General features: G+C 43.0%; 1 protein-coding gene across 4 annotated transcripts in view; it reads left to right on the plus strand.

Annotated features, from left to right (window-relative positions):
* The window catches only part of NRP1 (neuropilin 1), a 115,132-nt gene that overhangs the window by 69,681 nt on the left and 32,195 nt on the right, over positions 1-13,256 (plus strand). For all 4 annotated transcript variants that reach the window (XM_021542956.2, XM_021542957.2, XM_021542958.2 and 1 more), the window contains exon 8: positions 11,732-11,887. In XM_021542956.2, coding sequence (XP_021398631.1) covers positions 11,732-11,887 — 156 coding nt within the window. The remainder of the gene's footprint in view (positions 1-11,731; positions 11,888-13,256) is intronic.

Here is a 13,256-nt window from a genome sequence, read left to right on the forward strand (position 1 = left end):
CATATCTTAAGCAACATCACAGCCAAGACCTTGTGCAGATGTGAAGGAAGAAATCTCAGAAGGAGATTTTTCTGAGTCTGGCAGAAATAAATTAATCTATGAGACTAGGCAGGTGTCAGACTAGGGTGAGGTAAAGCTCAAGGCTAGAAGTTAAGTGACTAAGGGCAGTGGCTAGAGACGGAGCCTTGGGTAGGAACACACAGCTGAGGTGTGTTATAATAAGCAGAGTTATTACTGAGCTAAAGGTCTCTGTTCTCGTGGGGCCAACCCTGGGCTGGAGATGAGAGGTGTGCTGCTGAGTGCTTTGCAGAGACGATTATGCATTTTTATTCACTCTTTCCACACCTGCACAGTAGTATGAAGCTGTAGAGTTGATGAGTCCTATGGGCCTTTCCCCATCCCAGCATCCAGGCTCCACATTTTCTGTTGCTGAGCTATTAGTTACCTCTCCTGTCCTTGTGTCATCCTGCATTTCTGTCCCAGTTCAATTCTGTTCTGCCTATTAGGTGACATTTTCACAGCAGTAGCAAAATAGGTAGAGTGGAAGGATAAATGAGATTTCTCCCAAGTGGTAAATACCTGCCCTTCAGAAAGCAATTTGTCTTTTTGCCCCCACAGTAAAAAGAAAAAAAAGTGTCTTTCAAAAAGGAAACACTTAATTTCATTTTGTCTTTGCCTCTAATGTTTTCATTTAAGGTTTCAAAAAAAGTCTTTTAAAAGGTATCAGAATAACCTCCAAAGCTGACTGGTAAACAAAAGCTGCTAGCAGAGAAAATACAGTTTACCAAACACTAAGCTGAGATTCGGTTCCTTTGTTTTCAGGCACAACTGGCTTCTCACCAGGGAAGTACTGTTTACACATAACTTCACCAACCAGCTGTACCTGTGTAGTCTGATCTTTCTCTTCATTGCAGCATTCTGTGTTGAACACTTCAGGCTAAACTAATTTCTGGTGTTGATCCTCTTGAAGATGATGAAAGGATCAATCTGTCCCATCACACATCAGACCAGGGTATATTTTAACTAGTTTCCAGATTATTGTATTAAATACTAAAGTGTCTTTCAGCAATTACAAACACAGGAGCAGGTTCTTTTCCAATGCAAATCCTATTAACTTCAGGCAATGAACTGAGAGGTTAACATAGCACAGAATAATTTTTAAATGTTCTTACCAGGCCTTTAAAATTAGCTGTCCATAGGAGGGTTCCCCCCTTTCATGATACGCTTAACTAAGAAAATACATCCTGTGTTTATTTTTAAAAGCCACAGCACTTAAAAATCAATAGCTTTTCTCTTTACATAACTGCAGATAGAGTAACTTTTAGATAGGTAGAGTGGGGATACAAAAACCAGGCACCATTATCTGGCCAAAGAAACCCTGTAAATAAAATCTTCCTGCCTGAATTTTGAGCATGCCATGCTGAGGGAAGGATGAAGCTGGGGGCAGCCAGTCTCCCAGGTTTGCTTTAGCACTTAGGGGGAAGTTGTCTTGGTAGTCAGTGACCTGTGCATCCCTTCTGCTGTCCCACTTCCTTCTCTGGCACAGGACAAGAGCACCACTCTCAGCAGTGGGTTTTCCAAGTCACAGCTTCTGAAGTATTTAATCTGCATGTGTTCATTTCCTTAGAGCTGTGAGGAACATACCAGAAAAAGTGAAATAATCTTTGCATGTGCAGTCTGTCTCTCATTTTTCACCATACATTTACAGCACCTCACCACACTGTCTAACTGTAACTACCTGACACTTTTCTAGAAGGTAGCAGAAACTCGTATTTTAAAAAAGCAGTGACTTGCTTGGTGACCCAGCAGTAAATTAAAATCATCATCTACAATGTGTATGAAATAGAAAATCGAATTTTGATGCAACAAAACTGACAGTTCCATTTAACAGAGAATAAATGAATGCAGACTCCTGCAGATGAATGACTGATTTAAAGAGACTGTGCCGATTTTCCAAGATGAGAAAGCTGATCAAAAGAAAATACATGTATTTCCATGTGACACAGGTTGTACACCTATTCCAGTGAAATTAGGCTTAAAAAGTATTATATCACAGACACTGGCACTTTGTCCTCATTTTGCTGTGGTTTTTTATAGAAAACCCAAAGCCTGAACTCTGAAAAATATCTGAATGTAGTAAATTCCAGTTATTTCAGTGGAACTGATGCTGAACACAGTGATTGCACAGTCAGATCTATCTATGCCATCAAGGTGTGTTGTCTGAGACAGGAGAGGTTTAATTTTACACAGCATATCATCCCTTGCTTAGCATCTTCCTACCATTAGCATAGGCATGCTGTGAAACAGGAAGGAGAAGTTATTACTGTGTGTTTACCCATGTAACATTGTACTTATACTCAAAATACCACAATTAAAAATCAAGCCCTTCTGTCTGTACCCCCTGATTTTGACAGGACAGCAGCTGGCACAAAAAACCAAAAGAACTTAATAGGCAAAATTCAATTTTTTCCGCCTAAAGTCTGGGTATTCGCATGTGAAGAAGGCTGAATGAGAAGCTTTGGATTACTTGTTTCTCATTTGTGCATTAGTTGCTCAGTACACTTAGGGGAAAGAAAGTCCTACAATTATGTCCTACTCTCAGAAAAGAGTGGTTCTGCAAGTATTGCTATAGAGTTTCTCTTTTCTATAGTTTCTAACACAAACCAGGGAAGGTCACATTCAAACTGCACTAAATAGTTGTCTTCATTCCAGATCAGAGGATTAAGCTCAGGTTTAAAATTAAATGTAAATTACAAATAAGTATTCAGAAAACGTTAATTAAAAGTATTACGTTCCTGACTCATTTATTGCTCAGCAAGGGTTCCTAAGTATCTTAGCTGGAGAAAGGGGCCATTCACATTCCTCCTTTTTTTGACCAAGTCATTGTATATGTCTTAGGTTATCCATTTGCAAGTTAATGTAGTGCTGAAGCAAAGGTTTTCATTTTAAAGAAGTAATATTTCACAGCAAGATATGTTCCTGCAAGATGTAAAACAATCTTTTTCTAAAGCACTGGGAGTTAATCAGCCTTTCTCTCCATTGCTACAGAGAGGATTTGAATGGCATAAGGTGCTGATTGCTTAGATCCCAGAGTCTATAGAAAACCCAATACGATTACATTTTCCTCCCTTTGTTATCAGAGTTTATTGTATCTTGCTGTTCAGGTTTTAAATAGTGTTCAAGTAAGAAAAATAAATTAGGAAAAAAGTATTTTCTGAGTCCTCTGAATAACGGTGCCGTTGCATCAAAGCCCCACATAAATGTGTGGCATTGAGCTTGCAAATGGGTGGCAGGGAGAAGGTTCCGAGTCCCCGCGTGTGCCCTGGGCGTGTTTCACAATCACAGTGACCCCGACTGTCCCAGGAGCGGAGCTGGGCGCAGCCCGGTGAGCACTGCAACCCCGCTGTCACACAGGGCTCCAGTGATGCTGTCACACAGGGCTCCAGTGCCACTGTCACACAGAGAGCTCCAGTGATGCTGTCACACAGGGCTCCATTGCCACTGTCACACAGGACTCCAGTGCCACTGTCACACGGGGCCCTGGCCCCGCTGTCACACAGGGCTCCAATGCCACTGTCACACAGGGCCCCAGTTCCACTGTCACACAGGGCCTTGGTGCCACTGTCACACAGGGCTCCAGTGCCACTGTCACACAGGACTCCAGTGCCACTGTCACACGGGGCCCTGGCCCCGCTGTCACACAGGGCTCCATTGCCACTGTCACACAGGGCTCCAGTGCCACTGTCACACAGGGCTCCAGTGATGCTGTCACACAGGGCTCCATTGCCACTGTCACACAGGGTCCCAGTTCCACTGTCACACAGGGCTCCATTGCCACTGTCACACAGGGCCTTGGTGCCACTGTCACACAGGGCTCCAGTGATGCTGTCACACAGGGCTCCAGTGCAACTGTCACACAGGGCTCCATTGCCACTGTCACACAGGGCCTTGGTGCCACTGTCACACAGGGCTCCATTGCCACTGTCACACAGGGCCTTGGTGCCACTGTCACACAGGCCTCCATTGCCACTGTCACACAGGGCCTTGGTGCCACTGTCACACAGGGCTCCAGTGCCACTGTCATACAGGGCTCCAGTGCTACTGTCACACAGAGAGCTCCAGTGATACTGTCACACAGGGCTCCAGTGATGCTGTCACACAGGGCTCCATTGCCACTGTCACACAGGGCTCCAGTGCCACTGTCACACAGAGAGCTCCAGTGATGCTGTGACACAGAGCTCCAGTGCCACTGTCACACAGAGAGCTCCAGTGATGCTGTCACACAGGGCCCCAGTGCCACTGTCACACAGGGCTCCAGTGATGCTGTCACACAGGGCTCCAGTGCCACTGTCACACAGGGCCTTGGTGCCACTGTCACACAGGGCTCCAGTGCCACTGTCACACAGCGCCCCAGTGCCACTGTCACACAGGGCTCCAGTGCCACTGTCACACGGGGCCCTGGCCCTGCTGTCACACAGGGCCTTGGTGCCGCTGTCACACAGGGCCTTGGTGCCACTGTCACACAGGGCTCCAGTGCCACTGTCATACAGGGCCCCAGTGCTACTGCATCATAGAGCTCCAGTGCCACTGTCACATGGGGCTCCGGCCCCGCTGTCACACGGGGCTCCAGTGCCACTGTCACACAGGGTCCCAGTTCCACTGTCACACAGGGCTCCAGTGCCACTGTCACACGGGGCCCCAGTGCCACTGTCACACAGAGCTCCAGTGCCACTGTCACACAGGGTCCCAGTGCCACTGTCACACGGGGCTCCAGTGCCACTGTCATACAGGGCTCCAGTGCCACTGTCACACAGGGTCCCAGTTCCACTGTCACACAGGGCTCCAGTGCCACTGTCACACGGGGCTCCAGTGCCACTGTCACACGGGGCCCTGGCCCCGCTGTCACACAGGGCTCCAGTGCCACTGTCACACAGGGCTCCAGTGCCACTGTCACACGGGGCCCCAGTGCCACTGTCACACAGAGAGCTCCAGTGCCACTGTCACACAGGGTCCCAGTTCCACTGTCATACAGGGCTCCAGTGCCACTGTCACACGGGGCCCCAGTGCCACTGTCACACAGGGCTCCAGTGCCACTGTCACACAGGTCTCCAGTGCCACTGTCACACAGGGTCCCAGTTCCACTGTCACACAGGCCTCCAGTGCCACTGTCACACAGGGCCTTGGTGCCACTGTCACACAGGGCTCCAGTGCCACTGTCACACGGGGCTCCAGTGCCACTGTCACACGGGGCCCTGGCCCCGCTGTCACACAGGGTTCCAGTGCCACTGTCACACGGGGCCCTGGCCCCGCTGTCACACAGGGCTCCAGTGCCACTGTCACACAGGGCTCCAGTGCCACTGTCACACGGGGCTCCAGTGCCACTGTCACACGGGGCCCTGGCCCCGCTGTCACACAGGGCTCCAGTGCCACTGTCACACGGGGCCCTGGCCCCGCTGTCACACAGGGTTCCAGTGCCACTGTCACACGGGGCCCTGGCCCCGCTGTCACACAGGGCTCCAGCCCCGCTGGCAGCACCGCTCCCAGCCCCCTCGCTGCATTTCTCTTTCCCATTTGATCTTTATAGTTTCCATACTGGAGCGATTTGGTTTGCTGAATTCTGGAAATGTCTCCAGTTAAAATGCTAGTGTATTAACCTGCTGTACTGAGTCTCTTTTGTTTCTCTTTACCAGAGTGCTGCTTGCCAATTTTTATGACTACAGCAGATTTTACTATTCAAACAGAACCAGATGGAACACCAGTTCAAAGAACATGTCAGAATTAAATATTTCTTTTTTAATTAGTTGCTTCTGATTTATGCAAAAAAAAAAATTAACATAAGAGTGGGAGAATGTGCCATGAATCCAGATGCAACACAGCCCACACAAGCATTATCTTTTCTCTGTCAGAAACACAGAAGCTTTTTCTTTTATTCTTTTCTTGTATTTTCTTTTTTCCTTTATGTTTCTGGATTTCATTTTTCTTATGCTTTCTTCATCTTTTCCTTCTTGAACCAGCCTCATAATGATGACTGAGGTTCTCTAATGTTTATCAGTCATAGTTTTTCACCATTATCCTAATTTTTTTCCTATAGAAACTGGCTGATCTGCTTCTGAGAAAAGTCACTATACTCAATTCTGTGACCACAGCATCAGTAGCTCAACTTGATAGCATCTTTTGACTCTATTCTTTGTTTTCAGGTGGGGGAATCTTTACACTTACATTTTTTCCTTCTGCAGAAAGGGATTTGAGCAGAAGACTTGAAAATTGTGAGAAATATGTATTTCAACTGCTAAAGAAAGGTTCATTTCCCTTTTGCTGCCAAGAATTCATATGTCTTTGGCTTGAATGTTTTCTCATCTCTTCTTCTACGCTTCCCCATTTTGCCAAGTCACATAAGCATCAGTTTGGTAAAACATGCTGACTGGGGACAGTTGTTAGGCACAGACTACAAGTTGAGCGTGTGATTAGCTGCTTTCCCTTTTGGGGCTTTCAGGATGTTGCTGTCAAGGTCAATGAGAAAGACTTCAGTCTCTTCAGGAGAGATCTTAATATGAGCAATATTTTCTCCCCACCTTCTTTGTGGAGCTGCAGCAAGTATCACTGAGAGTTTTACACAAAGATTTGAGGTAGTTTACAAGCTTAACTATTTTCACTTAAATCCAGGATGAATATTTACAACCTGTCATTAATCAAGGAGTTGTGCTCTTGTAATGACTACTCATGTCAAGAATTAAGACTTTTGGAAGTAATTTTCCAACCAAACTAATTAGACTATTTTCAGAATTTCTACTGGAGCCTGTCCCATTTTTATTTAGCATTACAATCTAAGAAATTAAGGAATTAAGTCATAGTTGTATATACTCATGCGAAAGCATGATTGGCCAAATCAACAGCAGTGTTAAGAAAGTAGATCAACTCTTGCTTAATTAAATATTTGACAGAACAGTGAAGCATCACAACAGTTAATCTTACTCAAAGCACTGTATGCTATCTAGGGAAATGACACGGTTCTCTAAAAATATTTGCTTTGGTATGTTGTGTCAAGTGATGGATTGTACAGCTTTTCAAGCCACAAGAGATGCCCACAACAAAAAGCTTCCTGTTGTTAATCAAACTCCAGCACTCAGTACTTTATTTTCTCAGGCTGTTAAACAGACCTACAGTAGGAGTGTTAAAAGCTGGCAAAACTACTCCCTTGCTACAGCTCCCTCAATGACTGCATTTTATTTAAGAAGGCAAATTTTCATTCTGAAGAATATTTCTCCTGGATGCTAGGAGATATTGTAGACTAAATAGAGAGGAAGTAATTAATATGTAGAAACAGCTAGTGCCTTGTAATATGCTTCTGTAGGAAATAAAGTGATTTTAGAAATAGGAACAAGTAAGGCTTTTTTGAAAAAAAAAAAAAAACATGAACACTTCTCTCCTGGGAAAAAAACCACTCAAGATGCTCCTAATTTTTTTAAGTTGGTAGTACTTCCTATAGGCAAGTCTGCTCCCAGACTTGCACTTCCAAAAAATGTTCACATTGCAGCACAGGCAACTATCAAAGGATGCGTTTTTGGATAAGGCCCTTATTCATCATTTTCCAAGAGAGATATACTTCTTAATCTGAATGAAAGTGAAAACTAAAAAAAAAAAAAAAAAGAGAATTTGAAACATGCTGCTGTTAGTCAAAGCTGAAAGTCTGGTCATGGAAATGAAATGTGAAGATTTCAGGTTTGGAGACAGCTGCCTATCTCAGATCACAGCCATAAGGCTTGCAATAACTTACAAAATCGCTTGCATTTTCTAAAATAAATACCAGATGTTTGTTTATCATATGTGCAGAACGTTAAATGTCAAATAATTGCAGGGAAATGCATTTGATGTTCATCTTCAAAAGTACTGTATTTCAACACCACATCTCTTCACTGTCACTCTAACATGAAACACAAGTTCTTGAAATAAAAAGGACAAGAAGGAAAAAGCAAAAAGCTAGTTATTAAAGACTTATATTAAATCATAGCTGGAGTAGCCTGCATCTGAGGAAAATGGGTTACCTCTTGGTAACACTTCGAGACTTCTTTGGAAAGGACATACTGTGTGGACTAGAACTTATACAGAGAGGTGCACTCTCTAGGCATAAGCCTTCAAGATGCAAGACTTCCTGTCTGGTGACACAGCTGTTCCAGAGCTATTACTCTCTGCACTGATTCCTCTGGGAAAAATAGAGAAGACCTGTGTCTTATCACAGCTACACTTTGGTCCCTTCAGGTTCCCAAGTGTTCCAAACTGTTTCTAGCAATTGATAAGGTTGAATTTCAATTCTGTACAGTCACAGTGACATTTAGAATCTGTGTTTTATGGACAACTTCTTGCATTTTATAGAAAGCAAGCTTTCAAAAACCATTGGAACAAAAACAAAATGCATCACAAAGTGATTAATGAGGGGGAGCTTAACAGCCCATTAAAATGTGTCATGCAGTTTTCGAGGTAGTCTTCTACATAATTCATTTCTATCACCTTACTTAGATAAGATTGCAACATTTAGAGCTTAATTTGCAAACATACTTAGGCACCACAGAGGGGTGCACAGTTGCAATTCTGTTTGCATGCACCTGGAGAGGAGCAGCTCCCCTCCAGAGGCCACAGCAAAGAACTGTCAATGGGAATTAAATGCCTTAAGCCCTACCTCTCTCCTGGACTTTTTCACTGACACAGAGTTAGTACTAAAAATTCCAAGAGACCCTTCTGCTTCTCTGTTGTTTAATCTCACCTTTCTTGTTTGCACTGCTTCTTTCTCACAAAACACCAATGGAGAAATGTTATTCTTCTTTCTTTTATCAGCTTGTGAGCAAACAGCCCCTGGCACGCAGCAGATCTGGGGTCACAGCTTGCTTTTGCAAGGGGTTTAAAGCTGTGCTGAGCACTCGAGCTGTCAGACTCCAGGCACTCCAGGAGAGGACTACTGCTGACATAGTTCCAGTTTTCAAGAGCACATAAAGATTTGCTGACCTGGAGAGAAAGCACACCATGTGAAGAGATGTGCTCCCTAACAAAGAGAGCCCTCCTTCCTCCAGTAATGTCTTTCTCAGTTACTGGAGCCAGGAGTACTAATGAGGTTGCCTTTCCTTCCTTACTTATAGGCAATAAATCAGAAGTACTCTCAGAGTCTCCCTCTCTCCCAGTGAGAGAGTTCTGCCAGGTTCTAGAGATGAAAGTACATTTCTCTATCAATTGTATGTTTGGGACTTAATCCTGGGCAGTAAGATGGATGCTGCAGGATAGTCAGTGCCCTGGAGTTAAGAAGGTGTATTGAAACTCAGAATTCAGGACCAAGCAAAATTTGGGGGCCTGAAGTTTTCTGAAAGAACAAGCCTGAAGCCTGCATTATCAGTGACTGGTAGCAATTGATAAGTCAGGCATCAAATAATCAAATCTTCCTAAACCACCAATGTTAAATTTTAACCTGGCTTCAAATACCTAGAACTCTTGTAAAAGGCCATTGCTTGACTTTATTCACAATGAAGTACTTACTGTATATTAAAAAGCCTCTACTAGAATAATTTCAAATCAGTTGGAATGGTACAGGCTTGGGACCCTAATCATTTCAAAACTGAAGAGCTGTTTCAAATTGTAAGAGAGGCAGATCATTTAAATAACTTAGCTCTGTGCTCCCTCAGACTTCCAGATTTTCAAGTGCACTTCAGCCTGGAAGTGAATGTGGTATTGGACATAACTCAGTGCAGCACACTTTACAATCAGCAGAGTACAGCTTGGAGAGCATTTGAAGTTAAGCTGAGATTGCTCAGAGCAATGATGCCCAGATTCCCCCATTAACTTTCAGATTGCAACAATCTAACATCTGAGACTCTCCAGTTACTTTAAATCACTTGATTGTTTTTGTGAGGTGGTGCTGGGATTTTTTTTTAAGACTGAATTTTTTTTTTAGCACACGAAAACAAAACGTTGCAGTATTTCATCTCTACAGACAAGGGCTAAAATGTTACATATAGACTTTATGAGCCTTACAAACTGGGTCAGGGGCTTTGCCCTGAAAGCCAGTTCTATCTGTCACACACAAGGCTGCTATTCTTGTGTTGGAGGACTCCAAAATGCCTTGCATATGACATGGGCACTGAGAGAGCAGGCACTCTGTCCTCAATAGCACTTCCTTCAGTCTTTTGAGAGAATGTACAGCATGTTGATTTAACTGCTCCAGTGCCTTTGGATATATGACATACATCCAGGAAAAAGGATGCCTGTGGGACACAAGACACATATATTCTGCATCCTACGTACTTTGGAAATAATGAAAAAGACTGGGACAATCATGGGGCCATTCACTTGAGGAAATTAATTCAAACTATTATTATCCTACTAACTCTGGACAACTGAAGTTAGGGGAATAAATTACACTGATTAATATTTTGTGAATAGGGTCATTTTACACTGAAATTAAATTACCTGCTTTAGGAAACAAAGAGAAAGTTCTAGCTGCAGAGAAAAAGGGTGAAGAATTTGATTTTGATTAGTTATTAGTTTGTTGTTATGACTAAAAAGGATGTAAGGAAATGGCAAAGGTTTCAAAACTGTGGTCACCAACCTGATTGTGAGAAAGTTTTGTGCCCAGTTTCAGCTATTTGGCAGCTGGACTTGTGCACTGGGATAAGGGTTTCTTTTGCCAGCAGAACTGAGTAGCCAGCTACTTGAGTAGCTGTATTCCTGCACCCCACGTCATTCTCCCAAATATGTTGATACTTCTTTGATGCCACATGATGAACTAGATAAGGAAAAGACCTGAATGAAAAATAAATAATGGGGTCTCGAGAGCAAGGTTAACCTAAATCACTCGTCCATTTGTAATGGACAATGTACTTCCACAGGAGAAGGAGGAAGAGAGAGAAGAGTGAAGAAGTGAGATGACCTCTAATGCATATTCATGTGCATTTCTCCAGCAAGTTCAAAATTACATCATTTTCTAATGGTAGAAGTTCATGGAATTTGACAGTTGGAACAGAATTACTACACTTGTGTTAATGCTTCTTGCTGTTTTCCTCAAATACATCATACAGTACTAGCAACTAATTTGCCTTTTTCCCTACAAAATCACACAGTGATTTGTAATTATTTTGTGACCAACTAATATACATTGGGATTCTTTTTTTCTCTTCTATTTGCGTTTGAGCAGAATTCTTGTTATCATTCCATAAGTTCCCAACTTTGGCATTATCCTAGTAAATCTCACCCCATTTCTACTGCCATAGTCCTCTGGGTCACTCAGCTCTCATTGCATAAGTCCTCTCTGTGTTGACAACACCTTGCAGTTGAATGTCCTTAGGAAATTTCATTAGCATCTATGCAAGTGCTTAATGAAAGTATTAAGTAAGGTTGCTCAGCAGACCAGTCCTTGAGGAATTTCTCTAGTAACTCCTCTGCAGTCTGGTGGTTCCCACTTGCACTGATGGTGTCTCTGGTTCCTCCCTCACAGAGGGAAGAGAATTCTCTGGTGTGTGAATAACATTCCTGGCTAATTAGGCAAATTTTCCCATCTTTTGTAAACAGTGATGACACTCTTTACAAAAGAGGAGTTATGTCTATGTTATTGTCAACAATATTTGGCAGTTTGCTTTATATAAAATCCTTATGATTTTTGTAAATCAGGGTGAGGTAGAGAGAGTGCCACTGCTGCAATATTGTTATACTCCAAACTGGCTGTCTTCACATTCCAAATTACTCTCTACCACAGGTAGATCTGGGCCTTCTCCGCTTTGTTTCTGGAATTGGGACCCAAGGAGCCATCTCAAAAGAAACAAAGAAAGAATATTACCTGAAAACATATCGTGTAGATGTCAGCTCCAATGGAGAGGACTGGATTACACTGAAAGAGGGAAACAAGCCTGTTGTAAGTATTTTTTTTTTCTTTTTTAATCTCTCTTCAGCTGAGGAAGTTTAGTTGTTATTATCTGTTTAAAAAAGAGGAATAAGGTTTAGTCAGGTTGATCAGCACTATTTCCCAAAAGCCAGCTGGTGTCTCAGGAGTAATGGGACACAGAAATTGTTTATGCAAAGCCTAGAGCAGCTGAAAATGATGTAAGGTGATGCTCTATGTATTGAACTTGCCATAATTTGAGTCATTTTGTGTCTTTTTCCTGGACTGTTCTGCTGTTTCCCTGTTTCTCAGAGATTTTCTATGTGACCTTGAGAAAAGCATTATGCAGAACTTACCAAAAAATGTGTCTGTCCTCTATATGCAGTGCAGCTCTGGATATGCAATGTGTCAGTGCCTCAGCTCCCTGTGCATGGCCATGCAGGAGTGCTAGCAGGTGATTAGTGGTTTGTTAGATTTCCAAGTATCTCAGTGATAGGGGTCATGCAGACAGATTATTAGGCACATCTTTCCATCCTTATAGATTTTTATCACCTTTCTATTTATCAGCAGATTTGCTCTCTGTGACCTCCCTATGAAACAGCTTTAGACACTCGTAAGAAAAATTGTCATTATCCGCTACTGTGAGCATAAAGCTCATTACTGAGAAGTCAGTTCTGCTCCAGCTCACACATGAATAGCCCCAGTGAGGCTGTGCCTCCCTTCCCACCTTTCTCAGGATGTGTCTGAGAGCAGCATCCCCAGAGGCTGCCAGGGTCTGATGCAATTGGGAAAGTTTTGTGGTACCTCCCTTCAAAACAGCTTTTTTGTGACCCTTCTGTAAAGACACAGAAGAGCTGTACAATATCAAACTCTATCAGTGTAACCCTATCTAGTTCTAAATATTTGGTTACTGGTTTGTCTCTGACTCATCTCTAAGTTCTATGCCAAGTCCACTATATTTATCTAATCAATGTGGTAGCAGTGTTTAACAAATACATCTTGGTTTTTTGAAGCACTTTGGAAAACAATAAAAAATGAGTACTGAAAGTTTCTCTCTGACAGGTATTATCCTGGTTTTATTGGAAGTTCTGAAACTCAGATGACACAATGTGGGCACTGTAGAGTGATGTATATAAAGATACAATAATTGACTTGCCCGAAGTCACAAGAGGGGCCAGCACAGTGGCTGGTATGAGACACGGGGTGTCCTGATTCTGGATTCTGTAATCTGAACAAATGCTTCTTTCAAAATCAGACCATGCCTGATTTTCATTACCAGCTTCAATTTGTAAACTCTCCAAAAGTGTATTTTACATGAGTTTCTCTTGCACATGCTGTCTTTAATTAGTGAGAACATTTCCTAAACCTGAGTCACTTATACAAAGGGTTCATTAAAAAAACA

The sequence above is a fragment of the Lonchura striata genome, chromosome 2 (assembly GCF_050655825.1).
Source record: "Lonchura striata isolate lonStrDom1 chromosome 2, ASM5065582v1, whole genome shotgun sequence".
Taxonomy (NCBI): Eukaryota; Metazoa; Chordata; class Aves; order Passeriformes; family Estrildidae; genus Lonchura; species Lonchura striata.